Consider the following 20,891-nt stretch of genomic DNA (forward strand, 5'->3'; position numbering starts at 1 on the left):
AATATTCATCTCTAGCTTTACTGGAATTCAATTGATTATTACTATGATGATTTCGTTCTAACGAATATCCAACTCACAATATGCTAGGGATCTCCTTTTGTGGATTTTAAATATATCAAAGTATGTGCTGGAAACGGAGGTGATGGAACGATAGCCTTTTTGAAAGGACTTAATGGTCCAATTGGTCCTCCAGCTGGAGGAAACGGCGGTCGTGGCGGGAATATTTATATAACGGCATCCAAAAACATCACTTCTCTTAACAATGTTCTTAATCGGTATATGGCTCGTAGTGGTTCGGCTGGAATGGGAAAGCAAATGCATGGCCATGATGGGGAGGATTTAGATATTGTTGTTCCAGTTGGCACTCTTGTCAAGGAAGTTTATACTTCGTCTAAAGCTCGAACTGCACAGCTGCTAAAAGAAAAGGAAGAGGATCGAGCAGAACGGGAGGCAACTAAAAAAATCGAGTTTGATGAAGATATGGTTGCTTTGCGCTTTGCTGAACAGATTAGGGAAGGCGATCTGGATGAAGTCTTGGATGAAGAGCTTATTGCACAATTTCGCGCCAAGCGTGCTGCTCAGCTGGAAGTTAGATCTGAAGCACGTACTCGACGACAAATGAAGATTATTGGCGAGCATTTCAAGTTTCGCGAAAACTATGTACCACAAGAGGATCGGATGCAAATGCTGTTTCAGCGTCTGCCTCAAAATAGCAAACAAGCAATGCCTTCCAACCCCATCGAGTTTGAGCTGCTTGAAGACGGTGAACGCAAGCTCGTTGTCCGAGGTGGTGCAGGCGGTCTTGGAAACACGCATTTTGTTACCCCGACAATTCCAGGTCCTGGTATTGCTGGGAGAGGAGTCAGGGTTGAGCCCATTGTTTTGCAATTGGAGTTAAAAACTATGGCTGATGCAGGATTGGTAGGTCTTCCTAATGCAGGAAAGAGCACGTTGCTTAAAGCCACATCTAATGCCCATCCAAAAATTGCACCTTATCCATTCACCACTCTCAACCCCTATGTTGGAACCATTGATTTTGAAGATTTTTGGACCATGACAATTGCAGATATCCCCGGAATTATCAAGGGTGCTCACGACAATCTTGGCTTGGGCCATCGATTTTTACGACATATTGAACGCACAAAGTTACTTGTATATGTCATTGATCTAGCTGGCGAAGCTCCATGGGACGATCTTGCCACATTACAAAATGAGCTTGAAGCATTTCAAAAAGACATGACGGATCGCCCTTCATTGATTGCTGCCAACAAGGCAGATATATCAGAAATTTCAAAGCAAAATTTCGCTATTTTAAAATCCAAAACCAAGATACCGATTGTGCCAATCTCTGCCAAACATGAAAAAAATATTCGTGCATTTACTGGTGTGATGCGCAAAATAGTCGAGGAGATTAATCGAAAAGAAGCTGCAAAGTCTGCTGTCAAAACTGCAGAGAAAAACGCAGTGATTGCTTCTCGAATTGCTGCTCGGATCGCTTTAAAAAACGTTGATGAAAAGCCAATTCCATAAATGTATTTGTAAAAACTCTAGCCTCGCCATTTACACCAAATATATAGTTTATTGCTTTAAAAAATAAACTTTTACTGCATGTATCATTCTAATCATTTATAAGCGACACTCTTTAAATTGAGGTTTGGACTGTTTCGCTTGCTTCTGCTTGGCTCTGCATTTGATAATCTTCTCTAGCTAGTTCCTCAAGCTCCTTGAGAGGCCACATACTTAATTCAGCCGTGATTTTAAATCGATGAAGTTCCGAGGCAAGAGACTTCAATCGCACATCAGTTGCTTGCTGTTGAATCCAGACGCAATAATCAGTAATCCACACACGATCCAAAACAAATGCAACTTCGTCATGCTCTAGTAGTCGCTTTATATGCAATAATGCTTTCAAAATAGCTCTACGTCCCAGTTTAAGCAGAATCACCACATCTTCGTACACTATTTTGGTAAGATCTATATGACGATTAAGTGGAAATGCCAAGGATCTCCGCAAACTACACGATACTACTTCAGACAAACTCAAAAATGCCTACATGGTTTCAAACAAAAGAAATGAATATTGTCGCTGTGTCAAGTAGACCAAAAATCAATCAAATTCAGACTTATTTGACCTACATCAAAGCAAGATAAAGTACCACTCAGTTTGCAAATTGTCCAAGCAGACTCGACTGTATCTTCACCTTCAGTCGTTCTCAAATTAAAACAATAACCAAAAATAATATCCACTAGTCCAAGATAAATGCATCGCTCCATTGCAGAGTCAATTAAATCTTTCATGGCATGAAAAAACAGTTTAGCATACGTTTTTGACATGTGATGGTTTAAAAAAGTGTATAATGAGAAAATGTGTTGCCTACATTGACGATTTGAAAGATTGCGTAATTGGCTCTGCTCTAGCTCAGTGAATTCTAAAAAAGCGTGAGTTTTGACAGTCGGCACGCTTGTGCCTGATGATTCCTTATCCCCACTCTGCTGAATCTCTTTAAGAACTTTCCATGAAGCAGGTCGATATTTGATTAGATGTACAAACTCGTCTCGACTCAAAAACTCGGATCTGTAGTCAAAAGGAAAAATTAAATTCACGCCAAACATGTATGCATTTCATTAATGAAACCTGATTTTACATATAACTGCATACCAGCTATTATCATTGTCAACAAATCCATGCTCTTACATGTAATAATCTTCGTCAAATTTGGCATTTTCGGAATCAATTCTGTTCTTTCTCCTTGACTCAGGTGTTGAATGATCCAAGTCAACAACATCTAAAATTTCGTTGGCAACATTCTCAATATTTGCGGCAAATCCACTATACTGATTATTGAAGCCATATGCTGCACCAGCCAGTAAGTTCTAACATTTCAAAATTATCACAGTGACGATTAGAATTATAACTATATGATCTGAGCATGACACGAACATTGCTTGATTGCCAGTTCCAGCAGTTCAGCCAGTGATAATCCTATAGTAAACCAATAAACGGCCTATATTCGTGTTATGACTCACCATTGGTTCGGGCAGTTGCTGTGGATAGCTCCAATCGATTTCGATTTCATCTACATTAAATATGCTATTCAGATTAGCATAAAAAGACATATACATATGTATCAAACACATCACCAAGTAGAGATAAACTGGTATTACCATGTTCCTCCATATCGCATGATTGCTGATCCATTAAACCATCTTTGACATCTTGCTCTTGGATATAAGGAGCTTTTGCACATGACACGGGATTTATCGTTTGAATACTGGGACTGTTTTTTTGTACCAAATTAGACATCAATGGATGTGCCAATCTTTCGCTTTCTGGTTTAATTCCCATAAGTTTTGTAAGCATATCCAAATCCTCGAAATAAACGCCTGGCTGTTCTTTTGGAATCTTGAGAAGTACTGTTCCTTTGTCAATATCGTATTTGGATTGCTCCCTGCCATCTTCAACCAAACGTCCAGGCATTGACAATCTAAATCCAATGATTTATAAAGATTGAAAAGTCAATTCAAACCAAAACAGCCATCCAGCACATAAAAGCACAATCAAACCTTAGATAATACGGATGAGCAAAAAACTTGAACTCTGAGCCATCAATATCAATCTCGACTTCTTGTGCCTGCCACCAATTAAAAAAGTTGAAAGTGAACATTACATTTCAAGCAGTATGAATGTAGGTCAGTATTCCTTCAAACAATACAGTATAAATGATTGGCTGTAAATAAATTTTACCTTTATAAAAGGACACTGCAAAACCAATTCGACAAAGTCATTGGTCTGCGTAACAGTAAACCTCGGAGTAAGCATGTGTGGGTGTGTGCAAATTGGCACAAATTGCAAGTCTAATCAATCATCACGTGACAATATATTTGATTTTACAACACGTGACTATATGGCAGTTTAAGAAATCGAATCGTTTGCACATTGAACTGCACATTGCATTCGTATACATGACAACATCTCCATCTCCATTTTACTATAGCCCAGAAGAGCTTGCGGAACTATTGGAAAAAAGAGGAATTGATGTTCAAACCGATGGATTTATTCGCTGTACAAACACATGCATCATCCGTCGTCTGGTCCAGCGTATGGGTCTGTAAGGAGCACACTTTCACTGCAATTCTTTTTACTGCCATATTCACGTAAAATGAAACACTTGTATTCATCTTGCAGTGACTTTGTTCTGCTTTGGAGTAGAAAATGGTTGAATTTCGCTGCGCTTTCTTACTAGAAATTGACGGCTTTTTCAATTGACAACGACCATCATAGAATACAAACTATAGTTTTGAACCGAGACTATCCCTTTTCCACTTTGGCACACCATACATTGTACGATCATTAGATTCATTCACTACAGTCCAGATATTGGGCTCGACTGTTTTGGTACTTTTAATCCAACTCTGCTCAAACTTCTGTACTCTAAACTCTTAGATACGCTCGCGTTCTAGTTCAAGAGGACAGAGATTGTAGGAATGCGACAGTTGTTTCCATGCCAATCATCAGGGGAAAATCAGTAAACTAATATTAACCATTTCATGAGATTGACTGTTTACTATACATTGTGCCATCTCCATATAATGTTTCATTTTACGTGAATACTGTTGTAGAATGAAATGGCTAACCTGCTTTGACTTTTATTGTAATTGAAATAAACAGTCCATACTACACATGTGCAACAGCCCTGTATATGTATCACCGATTCGTTGCACGATACTCTATTTCAGATAATCAGCAAGAAGTATGCCAGATTTTGTCGTTTTGATCTTAAAATGCATTATAACACTTTAATTCCCATCAGGTTTATTTGATCAACATAACCACAGTATTTAGCTATATGTACTATGCAGTTTTTAATGTATTTTATTTTGTCACCAACAACTAGGACGTTATTCTAGCATGTGTGTCATTGGCCATGAAAGCAGAAGAAACTGTTAAACGACTTCGAGATCTGTATATAATGATTCACTCCATCATTCACGAAACTGTCATTGATCCGGATAGCAAGGTATACTTGTCTAATTTGCATTGATTTTCTTGTAGTATTGAGCTGGGCATCTCAAGTGGGCCTGCCAAACTAGTTTGTTTTAGGATATATCATCATGTTATTTGTGAATTACAGGCAGGATTTCTATAAATAGAAGCTAACCGGCATGGCATGTTTTTAATATGCATTGTAGATCATGAATGAAGTGCGTGATCATGTCATGAACTACGAGCGTATGATTTTAGAGGACATGCAATTTGAGCTTTGTATTCGCCATGCTCATCATTTTGTACTAGCTTTTAATGACAAGCTTGTAGGTGAGCGAGGTTTGCACATTTTTATTGCCACTGTAGTTTTTTTAGTTCATCCATTTGAATTTAGCAGTGCATTCATGTAAACTATACGCCAAGATTCGAAAAACCTTGGTTGATTGCTCAACACTTTATTATTTGTAAAATTCAATCCATTAGGCACAATGCACACAGCTCAAAAAGGATGGCGAGTTGCGGGAGATAGTTACACAACCACAGTGTGCATACAGTATCCTCCGCACATTATTGCTTTGGCAGCAGTATATATTGCTGGAAAATTAAACAATACAACCCCATCGCCATCACTCTTGGATAGTGACTGGCTTAGAAGAGTTTACTGTAGGCTATCTGAAATTAAAGGTATGTATTGTCAATGTTGAAATTGTTTATGCTCATTCTTAGGCATCACTTGAATCTGCTATTTCACTCTAGTCTGGTGTTGTTTTGGACAAGACCTTTTTTTCCAGATATACTTATTGTAATCTTGATTAGGTGCCATTGTCACAATTTCTGAAGAGCTTCAGTTTTCACTAATACCCGATGAGATGAAGGAAAGATACCGCCAAATTTCATCTGAAGTTAAAAACATGGATCAAAGTTCATTACACGTTAAACCAATCTACTCAAGTAAGCTGAGTTGTCAAGATATGACTTTGATTTTTGCTTAAATACGACTTGAAGAAATATGCATAGTTTAGAATTTGCCTATTAATTATATTGATAATTTAGGCCAGCATACTGCTTTACGACATGCCGATGGACCTGTTTTGAAACGTGCACGGAATGATACCAGTAGCAATGGAGATCGAGAAGCATCAAAGAATGACGGCAGCGGATCAAATAATGGCACACACATGGATACCAACGGTTCAGATCGAAGATATGATAGGCGAAGCAACGACAATATAGTTTCACATAATCTAAACTCAACTTCATCTGGCAATGCTGAATTTACTGAAGATAAACCAAGTGGGCATACAGGGACTCAGTCCAGCAGTCGTGATTATCGGCGAGATAATTATGGCGAAAGTAGTCAAAGACAACATAGTGCATCACAATATTCTAAAGGCAGTACATCCCATTCGAGTAGTAATAGTCAACACAACTCACATACTAGGCGAAGGCAATGGTCTCGAAATGAAAAGGGAAAATAAGGATTTATTTTTATTTTTTAAAAGGTATCCACAATTTGATTTAAAAGAATTTGAATCCCTCTATTAGAGTTGCAATGAATTGAATGTTAATTGTGTGTTTTAATTGCAAAAGTATACTTTGAATATGAATGCATATAGACAAGTGTGGCTTACTGAGCAACGAGGGAACGGCGACGACAATCACTACGCCAATGATAATAAAAATAATAATGATGCACATTTTCTAAAGCCAAAATTGATTTATAATAAATTAGCAGCAGCCAAACCCACTCGCGATTCTGACAAAACACATCAATTAACAAATTTAAACTACCTTTCTGGATTTCTTTTGAAGTTTGGTGGCTTGAGCCAAACTTTGTGCTCCTGCTTCGGTATCATTTGCAGCGTTGTCGATATGTACAGCAATTTGATCAATGACCTCACCTTGTGCGGCAACCAGAACAGCCATATCCATAAACAATTGTTGGAGTTCCTATGTTGCCATGATGATTAAAATCGCACCAAACGCTAAAACCATCAAACAATCATTTATTGAACAGCAGTAAGCATATTTACCAAAATACTCTTTTCAATCTTGACCACATCCTTGTGCTTGCTTTGAATATCCTCCAACGCTTTACGTGCTTCTTGTCGTTGTCCGGTATTTACAATCTACGAGTCAACCCCCATTTTAGTAAGTGATATAGATCTATGCAGTGGATCCTTCATGCATTCAATTTCTGATACATTTTATAAATGAAGCGACAGGTCCAAACTGCCTTGCTCCACAATATCTTTTAAAATACCTGTTTGGCAAACATTTGGCTTTTGTCACCATCCATCATTTGCTCGATTTCTTGATTAGTCGCATTGGGCTTGACTATTTGAGTACAATTAGAATTTGTATACATTTGGCATGGTGTTAATAGATATTTTTGTAAATACTAAAATTTGATTGCAGTGTTTGGCATGAATATTTAGCGTACCAACAAGACACTGTCTATGCATACGATCCTTGTATTTATCTTGATATGTCTCTTGGATCTTTTTGTAATCCATCATAACGTCCAAAAAATTTCTAGTCAACACCCCATGCTAAGAAATATTAGTGTTGATATGCCAGCCAATAATCCAAATTTAATTGAATGATTGAGTTGAAATAAATTTGTTAGTTTTCAAATTGAAACCATATTTGAATGCATGTTAAACTTTTGATGCAAGGTTATATGTACCTGAGATATTCTGATCTTGACATCGTTGCTATCTGGATCCTTTTTTTGCAGGGTTTTATTTTCGGCATCAATGGCTACAGTCATCAATTTCATATTTAGAATCCATTTTAGATTTGCATACTATCCATGAGCAACATTTCAAAAATCAGTGCTACCTTTCAATTTGTTTCGAATTTCCCCAGAAGCTCGATTGGTTTTATCCATCGTAGCATCCAATTCCTTTGCAATTTCTATTCAACCCCACACATGCCTAATGCATTAGATTCGACTATTTTTAAACGTTACACAACTAAAACAAGAGTGACAACATACGTGTGCTTTGCTGCTCGCTAATAACATTGTTTAAAGCCTTATCGTGGATACTTTTAATTTCTTCGATACTTGTTCGGACAATGGCAATTTTGTCCTTGACATGAGCTAGCTCTTCAAAAAAAGATTGCATTATGGCTGTTGTGTCTTGTTCGGGCTCAGTTTGTTTTTTGGATTTCTTGGGCGGCTTTTCCTTTTTTTCCAGAGCACATTTTTCTGGCTCGCCTTCCGGCTATAAATAGTGTATAGTTTTCAATGAATGCAATAGTATCCAAAAGTTGATACAATTATTTCAACAAGTTCAAGTCGTAGTATAAAGTTGAAACACCAATTACACGGCATATATTCAATAAAAATTCGACCGTGGCAGAATCAAGTCAGTGGCAATATATAAAAGTCCGAATATTACCCGCATGAATAGTTGAACCAAGTAGTTTTTGTCAATACAAAATCAGAAATTTTCAATAGGTTAGCATCAGAGCATATATTGACTGTGCGGGTTCAAGTTTTCATATCTAGTCTCGTTCTTCACAATGTAGTGAATAAACAAGAAAATGCAGTTTATCAGGTATATCAAATCAACTATATTTCATACTAGAATGTCATTCCCAGTAGTCGAGGCACGCAACTAACCTGGAGGTCTAGCATTCTATCGCGCATATTGAGGTTGATTTAATTATGGTAGTTATTTGCAGAAAATACAAGTTGAAACCAAACAGTTTTTAGAATATAATCAAATGAGTAGTCGTTGGTAGATACATGAGTAAAACACGTTTGCAGTCAAACACGAGCTTTTGAATGTTTGGCCCATTTACAATCGCGATGTGGCATTGTTTGAAAAAACTATTCGATACATTTAGATTTCTGAATCAAATCAACTATTGTTGAAATGATACATCATCAAATACAGAATGATATTTCAAGAAACTTAATCCGACACTATCAATCAGTCTTGGTATATATTAATCTCGACTTGCAATCTGCTCTTGATTTTATTGAAAGGTTTGTCCAATAAATAAACGCCATCCCAGTCTATGAAATAGTAAAAAGCCATAGGAAATCATGTTCAAGTTTGGACAATGATGTCTTGCTACTTGTATTGGAGCAAACTGATGGAAACTATAAAAGAACCAAGGTTTGTCATTATCAATAATAGCCTGGCTTATTTAATCGTATAATTAAACTCGTACACTCTTTGCTGATACTTGAATATTGTCCATCCACTCTTCTAAACCAGATTATAGTATGTTCAAATATTTGTAGTCGACTAGGATTACAATTTCAATATTATAATTGTTCCCTCAAGTGAGCTGCTTATCAAGTAAAACTTTTATCGATTGATGAATGTTGAAGACATAGCAGATGTCGTACAAGGACAGCTGAGATTTGCTCACATACTAGACAAGATAGTAAACAAGGTCAGACTTTTGACGTAATCTTTAGCATTCAAATGATGATTTTGTAAGTGTTTCATTTTCATCAATGAAAACAAGCTTGCAGAAAGAACCAGTAGAATAAATGCCATAAAGAGTCCATTACATTACGCTTTCTACGATACTGAATGGAAGCACATTTTCAATGCACTGCAAGGATTCTCCTGTTCATTATTTCAGCTACAGTGGTAACCAAGCGAGGCAGATCTCTGATCACGATGTAGTTGGTCTTCATTCAAAAATGCATGCATGGTATATATACGGGAATCTTTTAAAGGGTATCCTTTTTATTTGACCAATTCCGTTCATTCGGATAATAAAAAGCCTACTTTTCATCAGACCGCTCATCCATATCAAAAGTATTTGCTATTAGGAAGAGGATTTAGTTGACCTGAGTGGCTTAGCAGGTGTGATTCTAATAGAGTGAATATTGACTTCTGATCCAGCTTGACAAATAGCATGATCCAATGCGTCGGGGAATAGCATTTTCCAATATGCATATGGTGTTTCGTCAAACCACGGCTCAATATACTGCCGTGGGTTGATTTTCCAATAAAGAGTTTGCCGTTTCCGACTGTAAGAGTACTTTCCATCAGAAATGCACACGTCTGGTTGTGTTGGACCGCCATAGTGGAAATTTGGAACATAGATCTCTGTCATAAAACAAGTTGTAGATGTCATGTTATGAGGTAAAGTAGTGATAATGGGGGTTGAAAAATAGAGCTCAAAAGTAAGTGTTTTGAGATCAAAGCTCATTTTGAGGGGAGTTCCAGCAATTTTTGCTGCATAAGGACGAATAACAGCATCAAGAGCACGGCCTCCCGCATGAGCATGTCCATATTCATCCACATCATTGAAACAAATCTCGGTAATATCAAAAGGTGTGAGCGGTGTAAGTGACATACGCCTTGCATCTCTTGCAGAATTGGGGGATGCTCGACGAAACTTATCTCCCACCTGAGAAATCAGCTGCGATGTCTCGTTGATGGACGAGTCAATATCTGCAGTAGCACTTTGCGTGATTTTGATATGCATTGCTTGCGAAATACTTTCTGGCGTAGCAAACGCAGAGGTATCATTTTTTGAGCCATGATCAACTCTGTCCATTGGTCGTAATCGATGATCGATACTAGGAACTAAAAGTCCACTAATTGGCTCAACTTTACCCTGTCTATTTGTGGGAATATGGGCTGTGTTGGCACATGCTGCAGGTTTATCAAAGACAAGTCCATTTGCCTGAGCATCTAAATCTAGCTGAAACTCTTTACCATGCATGTTATTTTTAATATCCGAAAAACTAGACTGACGACTCATGGATCGAGATCCTGTCGGAGAATGTTGGCGCGAAGGCAGGTTGGAATTACTTCGGGAGTATATGGAAAAATCTTCTCCGTTCCAGTGGTCCCCAAATGCATTATCATTGTGCGGATTATAATTCCAAAGCGTAAAATTGACCAAGTTTGACTATACCACGGCAATAAACCATGCTTATATAATTAACAATAGCTCACCAAAAACTATGAATAGCCAACATTAAAAACACACAAAATAGATTTACCTCCATTGCATTAATGACGGCATCAAGAAAATTAGTGTGATGTTGATAGTCGCCCGTTTCAAAAGCCGCTTTTTCATTAATGTCCATGGGAATACCACACTCGCCAATAAGACATGGCTTGGGTCCAACACGCTCATTTCCAGACCGTACAATATTGGAGATTTGGGTTCGATAATTACGATTTGCACCTCCCATACCAAAATAGCTTGCTTGCAGCACATTTTTTGTGCCACGACTTAGACTTTGCACATCATGGGTAATCAATCCATTAAACGACTAGACAGTTTAGAACCCGTTAGCAAACATGGCTATCTATACAACACATCACCAAGCTGTATGAATTAAAGAGTATGATTCAAAAATAAAGACATACTTTGTTAAAGACTGACTTGAGATCGTACCAATGAGGTGCATATATTGTATTTTTTAAAAGGCTGGACGAATCATTGATAAAAACAGGAGGATCCTCATTTGGAATTGGTTCAAACAATATGGTCATGTTGGGATTGGCAGAACGAATTGTCTCGGAGTATTTCTTGATAAATGGATTATAGCAATGAACATTAAAGTCAATCGGGGAGCCATCTCTACGAGTTCTGAAATAGTGCTTTTTTTTTGTAACTGGGTTCCCATTTGTATCGATATCCCAAACACCATGATCTCTCCAAATGCATTTACGACCAGGAAGCCATGCAGACTGCTTATCAATATTCAACGTTCTAGTGCCTGATTTGCGAGTAGGCCAAGGCCAACTTTTTACAAAAAAGTCAACCGACTATAATCAAATCAACCCAACAATTAGAAAAATAGCAAGCTCAAAGTAAACCAATCACTAAATTGGCGCATTAAACCCGGTGTGAAAATAGAATCAAAAGTTCCTAACCTGGGTATAGCCACTTCCTAGAGCAAAAGATTGTAGTGGTGTTGGGGTGTTTGCAAGATGTAAATCTTTCATAAGATCAAAATGCTCTAAAGTATGTAGTCCAATATATCCAGGATGAGGCTCATTAATAACCTCAAATCCAACAACAGAGTCAACACCGGCAGCCAAAAAACGCCTAATGTTCAAATACACAATAAAGGCGTTATTGCTGATATCAAAGCATAACATACTGAAGCAATCAAAATAGCTAAAACAATTCAATAAATTACTTGGCAAGATGTGCATATGCGTTGCAGAAATGGGTTTGAAGAAACGATTGAGGGGATTGGTTCTGGTACTTTAGATTCGGAGCAAATTCGTCTCCGCCAAAGAAAAGAGTAAACATGGTAGCTGATGCAAGTTTGATATAATTTGTGGGCCAAATCATTTTTCCATTATCATCATCGGTTGTAAAATCATGATAATGTACAGCTCCCGAGGCAATAAACTTTGTGAGATCAAGACCAGCAACTTCAAATGTCCAGCTATATTTAATAAATAGGATCATATTTAAAATCAATCAGTATTATATACGCATCCAGCAACCACGTTTTTATCCAAATGCCAGTAAACTAAAACAAGGCCTTACCCAGGAGCACCAGATCCACCAGAATAGCGACTCCATGTATCTTGATGAGGATCTAAAGTGATTGATTCAAAAAAGTGCGGTTTAGGCCAAGTGAAAAGCTTCAATGATTCGATAACAGTAAAAAAAATTACCAATAAAACACTTGATTCCATATTCTGGAGCGCGTTGAAGCAGCTTGATTAAAAAGTCGATATATTCTTCGTCGTAGATACCAGGTCCAGCATGCTCTACATAGAATTAAGCGAGGCAAAATGATACAATCAAAAAAATAGTGGGTAAGATTAGTGGCTTGATTGTCCATCAATGAGACTGTTCACGATTTACATTCCAAACACAAACAATGCAAAAAATCGAGGTTTCAGATTGCATCTGATAAAAATGCCAAGTAAACAGTACTGTAGTAAAGCCAACGCAATACTAGTGCATTCATAAACTCACCAAGTGCTTCCCAAGGAACCAACAATCGAGCAAAGGTAAGTCCCCAAGCATGTAGTCTTTCAAAATGCTCTTCAATTTCACAAAGTGGAAATGGACGACCTATAAATGACACGTTGCGATGATCATAGAAATTCTCACTAGTATGTCTGTTGGATCCCAAAGGAAAGGTAGGGAGTTTAGAGTTGCCAGACATATTCACTCCACGAACCAGCAGTGTTCTGCCATGCTCATCAATTAGACTGGTTTTTCCAACGAGTATCTTGCCAGACCAGGCATGGGCACAGGAAGATATAGATTTAGGAACAGAAGCTGAATGATTAGCAGTAGGATTTGCAGCTGCAAGTGGGGCCAATCGCTCTCCAGCTGCAAACCCGCAATTAGTTGGGTTTGCGGTCGGCACACTAGCATGATCCTGAAGCTGGTTGTTTAACAAAGTGGGAGGATGACGAGGTTTCAAAGGGTCAACTAAATCCGACTGAGCCGGATGGAGAACAGGAGCAATTCCCATGGTGAGTTATGCAACTGAAGTAATCAGAATAAGCGAGGTCGGTGTCGAATAGGTATTTATTAGGACGGATCAGGAAAAGAATTTGGTGGTTATGAAACTTGACAAGAATTGGCAATATTATTTACAACCGTATTCACGTAAGATAATGGAGTTGAAATCCATAAAAAAACAGCCAGTCTTGTCAAACGATAATTCATATTAGATTTACTCGACAATATTGTATTCTTTAAAGTTGGCTGATCTTGGTGCTCATTTTTGTATAAAAGTACTGACAAATGTTGAATCTTCAACTCCTTTCATTACAAATATTGACTGATTGACACAAAAACAACTGCTGCATTCTTTCAGACTAGAACGCAAACGTATTTGTGATTAAAATACAGAGTAGAGTGTGACTAAAAATAGTCGAGCCCAATATCTGGGTTGTAATGAATCTGATTGTGTAATGTATAGTCATGTAAAAACAGAATCTCAATCAAAACTGGATTGACTGTACTACATGATACGTGTTGTGTTTGCTAAATTGAGGTTGTACCAAGTCGGTGCATAGCAGGAAAGTACAATGATATTTAATGATTGTATATTGCAAACCAAAAGGCAATCATTACAAAATATAATACTTTATTTTACGTGAATACGGCTACAAGTGTAATTTTCAGGTCTGATTGGCATTGCTTCAGTCTTGAAATATACAAGAAGCAAATGCGTATTCTATCAATGCGTTGTTAAGATCAATTGATGGTCCTTGGATGGTGCACTGGGATACCAGAAGGCTTTAAGAGTTGGTTGGAAAGTTCATCAGATTGGGTATTTGCCTAAACCAAACTCATTTTGGACAAGATTGATCAACTATCCAGTTTCAAGAGAAACTTGCATTCATAGCAAATGTCTTACCATTATGGCCAGGGTGGAGTGCGACTTCCAGACGATGATATTGAAAACGATGTAACTTTACCGAGTGGAGTAGGTGGAGCAAATCTATCTAGCGGAAGTGGTTTATCTCCATACTCTATCGCTGGTCAAGCTTCAGGTGCTCCTCCTGGCACAGTTCGAGTGAACAAGTATGAAACTTCGATGCCACTCCGACTTGATATTGCTGCTGCTCTTGCCTATGCTCTAGGGCCGGTAACTGGAATACTGTTTCTAATATTTGAAACCAAGAATGATTATGTCAGGTATGTTGATTACTTTTAAACCACCTTGGATTCATGAATGAGATTGCTCATGTATATTTTTGAACTTTGTAGATTCCATTCCTGGCAATCAGCACTAGTTTTTGTTTCCATCATGGTAATATATGCTTAAAGTGGAATATAACTCATGAATTCCTTTGCACTGTTGAGCACACTTTCAGATGCTATCCAGCTCTATTAATCCACTTGAATGATGTCCAATTTCAATTGAATCTAGGCTGTTCATGCATTTTTGGGACTGTTTTCTAGCACAATGGCGTGGCTCATATTTGGCTTGGAAATCACATTAGCTCTATGGCTAGGGTGCGTAGACTGCTGTGATTCCTCGTTCTGAAATATACATTTGCATGTAAACAGATGATCCTTGACAACTTTGACTGACATTATTTACCTGCAGATATCAAGCATATGTTAATTCCGACACGTTGGCTCGATACCAAGTACCATATTTTGGTCCACTTGCATCTACGTGGGTAGATGCTGAATAACAAACTACTACTTTAAGCAGATTTGATTTTCTTGCATCTGTTTTGTCTGAACCAAGCTTAATGGTTTAGCCAATTATGCTATGACTAAAATAAATGGCGCATATTGATAATATGTTGAATTGGAGCCGTGAAATCCGATAAATCTTGAAAACAATCAGGTATAACTATGGCTTAGTAGCTTTAGGATAAAGATACAATCAAGCATGAAGGTCTGGGGTTATATATACAATCGCTGTAAAGAATTGACTTGCAGAATACAGAACAACCCTGAAATTTACATCCATCATATGATGTTTACAAACTATAATTTGAACTGGGGTTATTCTCTTTTGATATATTCATACATTGTACGATCATCAGATTCACCCATTGCAGTCCACATGTTTGGCTCAACTGCTTTTTTTCAAACTCGACTTTTGTTGTATCTTGATATTGTAGATCCGTTCGCGCTCTAGTTTTTCAAGTGCGTCTCGAAAGTGCAACAGTTGCTTCTATGCTAGTCACCAAGAAAAAAACTGATGGAATATGTCAAAAAGTTTATATAAAAATCCTGTTTAATGGATTTGGCATCAATCACTATGAAATTGGCTGTTCAGTATTTGATTTTACAAAAGTACAACTGAAAATATAATAATTTTGTTTTGAAAATAATATAATAATATTGAAATTTGAATAATCACACGGTCCCGTGGCCTAGTGGATACGGCGTCTGACTTCTAATCAGAAGATCGTGGGTTCGACCCCCACCGGGATCGTTTCTTAGTTTTCTTCAACTTTTTACATTATCTAGACAATGCATTTTTGTATTGATATTTCAATATCATTATACTAGCAAAAATCTATTTTTATATCAGACCAGAATTCAATACAAATATTTCAAGACTGAAGCAATGCCAATCAGACCTGAAAATTACACTTGTAGTCGTATTCACGTAAAATAAAGTATTATATTTTGTAATGATTGCCTTTTGGTTTGCAATATACAATCATTAAATATCATTGTACTTTCCTGCTATGCACCGACTTGGTACAACCTCAATTTAGCAAACACAACACTTATCATGTAGTACAGTCAACCCAGTTTTGATCGAGATTATGTTTTTACATGACTATACATTACACAATCAGATTCATTACAACCCAGATATTGGGCTCGACTATTTTTAATCACACTCTACTCTGTATTTTAATCACAAATACGTTTGCGTTCTAGTCTGAAAGAATGCAGCAGTTGTTTTTGTGTCAATCAGTCAATATTTGTAATGAAAGGAGTTGAAGATTCAACATTTGTCAGTATTTTTATACAAAAATGAGCACCAAGACCAGCCAACTTTAAAGAATACAATATTGTCGAGTAAATCTAATATGAATTATCGTTTGACAAGACTGGCTGTTTTTTTATGGATTTCAACTCCATTATTTAGTGTTCCATTTTACGTGAATACAACGCAGTTTGGTCATCCAATACACCATGTTCGTATCCATAGCTCGCAAAACACTTTGTCGGATCACTACTGTCAATAGTCCGGCACACCAGTATCGAATAGTTCATAAAACATCTGCCTTGTATTTTTCTAATGGAGATGGAGCAAAAGGAGGTTCAGACAATCAACAAAAGTCTTCTTACTCTTCTTACTCTTCACCCGTCCCCATTGCACTTTTGGCTGCAGCAGGTGTTGCATCTGCTGCATATTACTACTATCAAGCTCATTCTCCTAGAAAGCAGGATCTTGTTACTGATCATGGCAATGTCCATCAGTCACAACCACTCAAAGGGAATGCCAATGAACCAGAACTAACAATTCCTGTTCTTGAACCACTTGCCGTTGACACTGCTGTTGTGTTTGTTCTTGGAGGTAATATACTAAAATGTGCTCCATGTGACTACTACTTGCACTGATGTTGTGTTTTGGATGGATTCATGAGATCTACTCGGTCAAACTTACCAACCCTCGACGCGAATTGGATGGATTGCCAACCAGTATCAGTCATCTCATTCAAACTTGTATATTTGATCAACATATAATAAACTGTTAGGTCCAGGAGCTGGAAAAGGCACACAGTGCGCAAAACTTGTCAAAGAGTTTGGTTATGTTCATCTCTCTGCAGGTGATATTTTGCGTGATGAGCGGAACCGTCAAGATTCTCCCTATGGCGAATTGATCAATCGCTATATCAAGGAAGGACAGATTGTGCCTATGGAGATAACTATTGCTTTACTTCATGCTGCTATGAAGCAAAGCGGTAGTAAACGGTTTCTTATTGATGGATTCCCAAGAAAAATGGATCAAGCACTCAAGTTTGAAGAAATGGTAGTTATATCAAGTGTTTGAACTATAAGTTGAACAACCGATTGATTTTTATTGTTACTCGATGAAATTGGGTTTAGGTTTGCAAGAGTAAGCTGGTCATGTATTTTGAATGCCCAGAGGAAGAAATGCTCAAGCGTTTGCTTAAGCGAGGTTCGTGTCAGTCTCATAGAATCAAATTTATGAGTTGGTTATACTTTGCGAATCTGCATATTGTTTGGGATTGTTTTTAACCATATTTCTAAACCGATGTTATATAGGCGAGACGAGTGGGCGTGTCGATGATAATCTTGAATCAATTAAGAAACGATTCCAGATTTTCCATGAAACAAGCTACCCTGTGATTGAGTATTATGCAGCTCTCGGAAAAGTTCAAAAGGTAGAGTAGCACTTTCGGGATATACTCATTGAATTTAATTTAAACTGAATTATTTTTCTCTAGGTGTCATGTCTCCAGCCCATTGACAAAGTATTTGAAGACACGAAAAAGATATTTGATAAACTGCATCTATAATAAACTTTAGATAAATGTTTAAGCCATAACTGGTGATTGCGGGAGGTGCATAAATAGAATGCAAGCAGTATAGCACAGTTATATGCAGTAATTCAGCTTTTTAGAGCTAATGAGAATGGGCATGAAATCTTAATCCAATATAGTGGTGTTGACCGTCGAGCTTCTCAGACGGCACGTAAACCGTTTTTGCGACTGGTGACCCTTTGTACTTTGACAAAGATCAGTCCAACATCTAAAGGGCGAGATGGAGTAGTTTAGTTTTCTCAAACTTCACCCTGGGTGATGGGAGCACAACAATAGTGTTTGTGAATAGTGTATTTGCCGACTGAGGCGACTACACGGTCGAGTCAACATCTTCATGTGTTCTTGGGAACGAATTCTTGTGCAGACAGCCCTTGGAATATACTAGTACTGTTTAAACATGAGTAGCCGCTTACCCAACCCTTTGGCCATACTCACCTTATTGCCATTTTGCGCCACAGCCCTGTATAAACCACCCTGTATTTTCCAGCATGAGAAGCGAGTGGCTAGCATAACGGTCATAAGCAGTCGAGAATTAAACTTTTCAAGCTGGAAACTTTTATTTCAGCTAGATTCCATTCTTTGTTTTAATAAACTCAACTTTAAGCTGGGTCTTGGAAAAGTTGCGCTAAACACATTGGATATACACTTCTTACATCCATAGAGACGGTGAGTTGGGTACCTTTGCATGGATGCCATACTGAGGCGCACTATCCACTCCACCCAATGCAGTTGCCAACCCACTGCTTGACCAAGCCTTGAATTTGGCCCACGTGCATATATCTGACGATAGTGGGCTGAAGTTGGTGATGTAGTTGCTAACCATCAACTTTTAAACGATAATCTTTGCAACTTGGCTAGCTATTCATCCAAGTCTTGGACTACTTTATTTTCCATTGACATTGCAATTTGCAGTATTCCTTTTTCAAAGGTTAAGCTCAAATGCAGTGATTCCTAGTCCAACCGTTTTTGCTTATTGCTATATTTATAGCTGCTATTCTTGAACTTGTTTACTAACTCCACCAATCGATCTTATCAATTCACAGGTTGAGAAAACTGTTCAGCATGGCTATCCCCGCTACTCCCACAAACGATCATCCTCTAATACTAGTGCTGCCTAATATTGACCACCATACCAACCAATCGCAGTATCAACATCAACTGGTCGAAACTTCGACAACTATGGCTTCTGTATCGTCTGCAGCTCGCGCAGCTTTAACACAGAGCAATGGCTCAAAAACAAGCTTTCAGTCACCTCCACATTCTATTTCTGCCTTTTCTATCAAACTAGACCACCAGGGAAAATCGCCATTGTCTACACCATCTACTTTACCGCAGACACTTCAGTCTTCCAATGCTTCTACTCCCGAACGCCCAGTTTTGGTTCATTATGTGACAACTAGTGACACATTGGCGGGGATTTGTGTCATGTATGGAGTCAAGGTAAATTGTTGCATTGATGTGAATTCGGTATTCTTTGAAATTGCTGTAAATCCTTTCGAGGGGATAAAATATGCAATAGGCTGTGTGATGACCATCTATCCGCTTGGGTTTGCTGAAAGCATCAGCTCTGGTCACTGCTTGGCATCAGCAATCCTTCAATGCAATCAGCTCTATGCCGCATTGGATTGGCGGAGCTATTCCAGCATTGAAATGGCTTGTTTACTCTGAAAATGAAAGATTTGTACCGAGTTATTTACTAATAATATATGCGCTGGATTAGGCTGCTGATATCAAACGGCACAATCGCATGTGGACAAATGATTCTATTCATCTAAGGCGTTATCTTGAAATCCCTATTTCTTTATCCGAATCATGCCATCAGCAAGATGGGAGATCGCCTAAAAGCGCTGCATCTGCGTCTAGCTCACTGTCTTATCGTCCTCCATCTTTGGATGATTCATACATTGACCTTTACTCTCGTCGACCAGGCTCTATTTCGGCTGACTTTCGACCCGCCACGCTGACTACATCCAACTATAGATCTGATTCTAGTGGTCGCACCCATTCCGTGTCTTCGTCGACTTCTGGATCACTGCATCCTAATTTACATACCCATCATCCCCCCACAGCATCCGAGTTATTATCACAGATTGATATGGATGTCAAGCAGATCTTGGGAAATCTGGAGGATACGTTTGTGAATGGCGTGGTGCTGCCTATCTGCAATGAAAAAGGCACCATGTACCCACCACCAGCACCACATGCATCGCACTCGCTTTCTCGACTCAAGAGTAATGCACATGGTGGAAGCGTATACCCGTACTCTGCAATGTCTGTCTCGCCAATATCATCGCCATCTCTGTATATGCAGGCTTGCTCGTCTTCTTCATTTCCCATGTCCATGTCACCTACGTCGTCCCATTCATCCAACCCGCCTTTACGACCTACATCCATGGACGAGATGAGAAATGGCACTGGGTGCATGTCTGCTCATAGCAATTTCGGCAGTCAATCTATTATGACTGATCCATTGTGGTCGGCGTCTTCCTCTACAACTCGAGTTAAGATCATGCCAATGAGCACACAGGCTGGAGCAGCCCATTCTCTTGCATCGGCTCCTCTGCGTGTTCTTTTTGAATGGACACCTCTATTTGGACATGTCTTGTCTCCTGATATGCAACAAAGTGTTGAGGATAATTTGAGGGGTGAATTGAGGAAAAAATTGGCCGATGTAGATCGTGAGCTGGTATTGGAGCAAGCCTCGAGGGGAATACCATTTTTAAAATCTAGCAGATCAAGCAGGGATTGTGAAAATGAGTGGGTTGGATTAAGAGAAATGAAATCTGGCGTTGTGGGTTGATACTCTTGAACCCATTATTCCTATTCATATCTTGAACCCAAGCAGTTGCGTATCTTGTTGGCTACAGCCATATTCACGTAAAATGAAACACTAGTAAGAATGTCAAAGTGCACAATAAACAACTAGTATCATG

At 38.4% G+C, this 20,891-nt stretch overlaps 8 protein-coding genes across 8 annotated transcripts; 5 read left to right on the forward strand and 3 right to left on the reverse strand.

The window, feature by feature from the left end:
* Positions 1–96: 96 nt before the first annotated feature.
* Positions 97–1,530, forward strand: BATDEDRAFT_12037 (uncharacterized protein; the record flags this gene model as incomplete). The annotated part of the gene is made up of 2 exons (XM_006679301.1): positions 97–378; positions 745–1,530. Coding segments are annotated over 2 exons (1,068 nt in total), but the record flags the coding sequence as incomplete, so codon positions are not given.
* Positions 1,531–1,642: 112 nt separating this feature from the next.
* On the reverse strand, positions 1,643–3,820 carry BATDEDRAFT_12006 (Hsp90 cochaperone SHQ1; the record flags this gene model as incomplete). Its single annotated transcript, XM_006679296.1, has 8 exons — positions 1,643–2,050; positions 2,137–2,291; positions 2,379–2,575; positions 2,696–2,855; positions 3,003–3,077; positions 3,205–3,485; positions 3,565–3,632; positions 3,746–3,820. 8 exons carry the CDS (start codon positions 3,818–3,820, stop codon positions 1,643–1,645), a joined length of 1,419 nt encoding a protein of 472 aa, XP_006679359.1.
* A 143-nt stretch (positions 3,821–3,963) lies between these two features.
* BATDEDRAFT_25496 (uncharacterized protein) lies at positions 3,964–6,462 on the forward strand (the record flags this gene model as incomplete). Its single annotated transcript, XM_006679404.1, has 7 exons — positions 3,964–4,109; positions 4,670–4,751; positions 4,896–5,018; positions 5,191–5,314; positions 5,468–5,668; positions 5,801–5,935; positions 6,038–6,462. 7 exons carry the CDS (start codon positions 3,964–3,966, stop codon positions 6,460–6,462), a joined length of 1,236 nt encoding a protein of 411 aa, XP_006679467.1.
* A 304-nt stretch (positions 6,463–6,766) lies between these two features.
* On the reverse strand, positions 6,767–8,642 carry BATDEDRAFT_25497 (uncharacterized protein; the record flags this gene model as incomplete). The annotated part of the gene is made up of 8 exons (XM_006679405.1): positions 6,767–6,934; positions 7,018–7,113; positions 7,248–7,321; positions 7,428–7,536; positions 7,674–7,747; positions 7,829–7,903; positions 7,986–8,214; positions 8,616–8,642. 8 exons carry the CDS (start codon positions 8,640–8,642, stop codon positions 6,767–6,769), a joined length of 852 nt encoding a protein of 283 aa, XP_006679468.1.
* A 1,046-nt stretch (positions 8,643–9,688) lies between these two features.
* BATDEDRAFT_16853 (uncharacterized protein) lies at positions 9,689–13,455 on the reverse strand. The gene is made up of 9 exons (XM_006679323.1): positions 12,923–13,455; positions 12,616–12,711; positions 12,485–12,536; positions 12,126–12,380; positions 11,857–12,031; positions 11,347–11,748; positions 10,974–11,249; positions 10,780–10,879; positions 9,689–10,329 (listed from the first exon to the last, which is right to left on the reverse strand). Exons 1-9 carry the CDS (start codon positions 13,428–13,430, stop codon positions 9,785–9,787), a joined length of 2,409 nt encoding a protein of 802 aa, XP_006679386.1. The 5' UTR covers positions 13,431–13,455; the 3' UTR covers positions 9,689–9,784.
* An 860-nt stretch (positions 13,456–14,315) lies between these two features.
* BATDEDRAFT_89137 (uncharacterized protein) lies at positions 14,316–15,223 on the forward strand (the record flags this gene model as incomplete). Its single annotated transcript, XM_006679601.1, has 4 exons — positions 14,316–14,605; positions 14,678–14,720; positions 14,841–14,926; positions 15,021–15,223. 4 exons carry the CDS (start codon positions 14,316–14,318, stop codon positions 15,109–15,111), a joined length of 510 nt encoding a protein of 169 aa, XP_006679664.1. The 3' UTR covers positions 15,112–15,223.
* A 1,924-nt stretch (positions 15,224–17,147) lies between these two features.
* BATDEDRAFT_12061 (uncharacterized protein) lies at positions 17,148–17,808 on the forward strand (the record flags this gene model as incomplete). Its single annotated transcript, XM_006679305.1, has 3 exons — positions 17,148–17,423; positions 17,501–17,573; positions 17,681–17,808. Coding segments are annotated over 3 exons (477 nt in total), but the record flags the coding sequence as incomplete, so codon positions are not given.
* A 2,567-nt stretch (positions 17,809–20,375) lies between these two features.
* BATDEDRAFT_37044 (uncharacterized protein) lies at positions 20,376–20,882 on the forward strand. The gene has a single exon (XM_006679540.1). It carries the CDS (start codon positions 20,381–20,383, stop codon positions 20,756–20,758), a length of 378 nt encoding a protein of 125 aa, XP_006679603.1. The 5' UTR covers positions 20,376–20,380; the 3' UTR covers positions 20,759–20,882.
* Positions 20,883–20,891: the final 9 nt, after the last annotated feature.

The sequence above is a fragment of the Batrachochytrium dendrobatidis genome (genome assembly GCF_000203795.2).
Source record: "Batrachochytrium dendrobatidis JAM81 unplaced genomic scaffold BATDEscaffold_7, whole genome shotgun sequence".
NCBI classification, from domain to species: domain Eukaryota; kingdom Fungi; phylum Chytridiomycota; class Chytridiomycetes; order Rhizophydiales; genus Batrachochytrium; species Batrachochytrium dendrobatidis.

Coding starts and splice junctions, on each gene's coding strand:
- BATDEDRAFT_37044 (XM_006679540.1), top strand. CDS start 20,381: ATGTCTGCTCATAGCAATTTCGGCAGTCAATCTATTATGACTGATCCA.
- BATDEDRAFT_16853 (XM_006679323.1), bottom strand. CDS start 13,430: ATGGGAATTGCTCCTGTTCTCCATCCGGCTCAGTCGGATTTAGTTGAC. Junction 12,712..12,922: donor GGTTCCTTGGGAAGCACTTG/GTGAGTTTATGA, acceptor AATTCTATGTAG/AGCATGCTGGACCTGGTATC. Junction 12,032..12,125: donor GCATATGCACATCTTGCCAA/GTAATTTATTGA, acceptor TTTGAACATTAG/GCGTTTTTTGGCTGCCGGTG.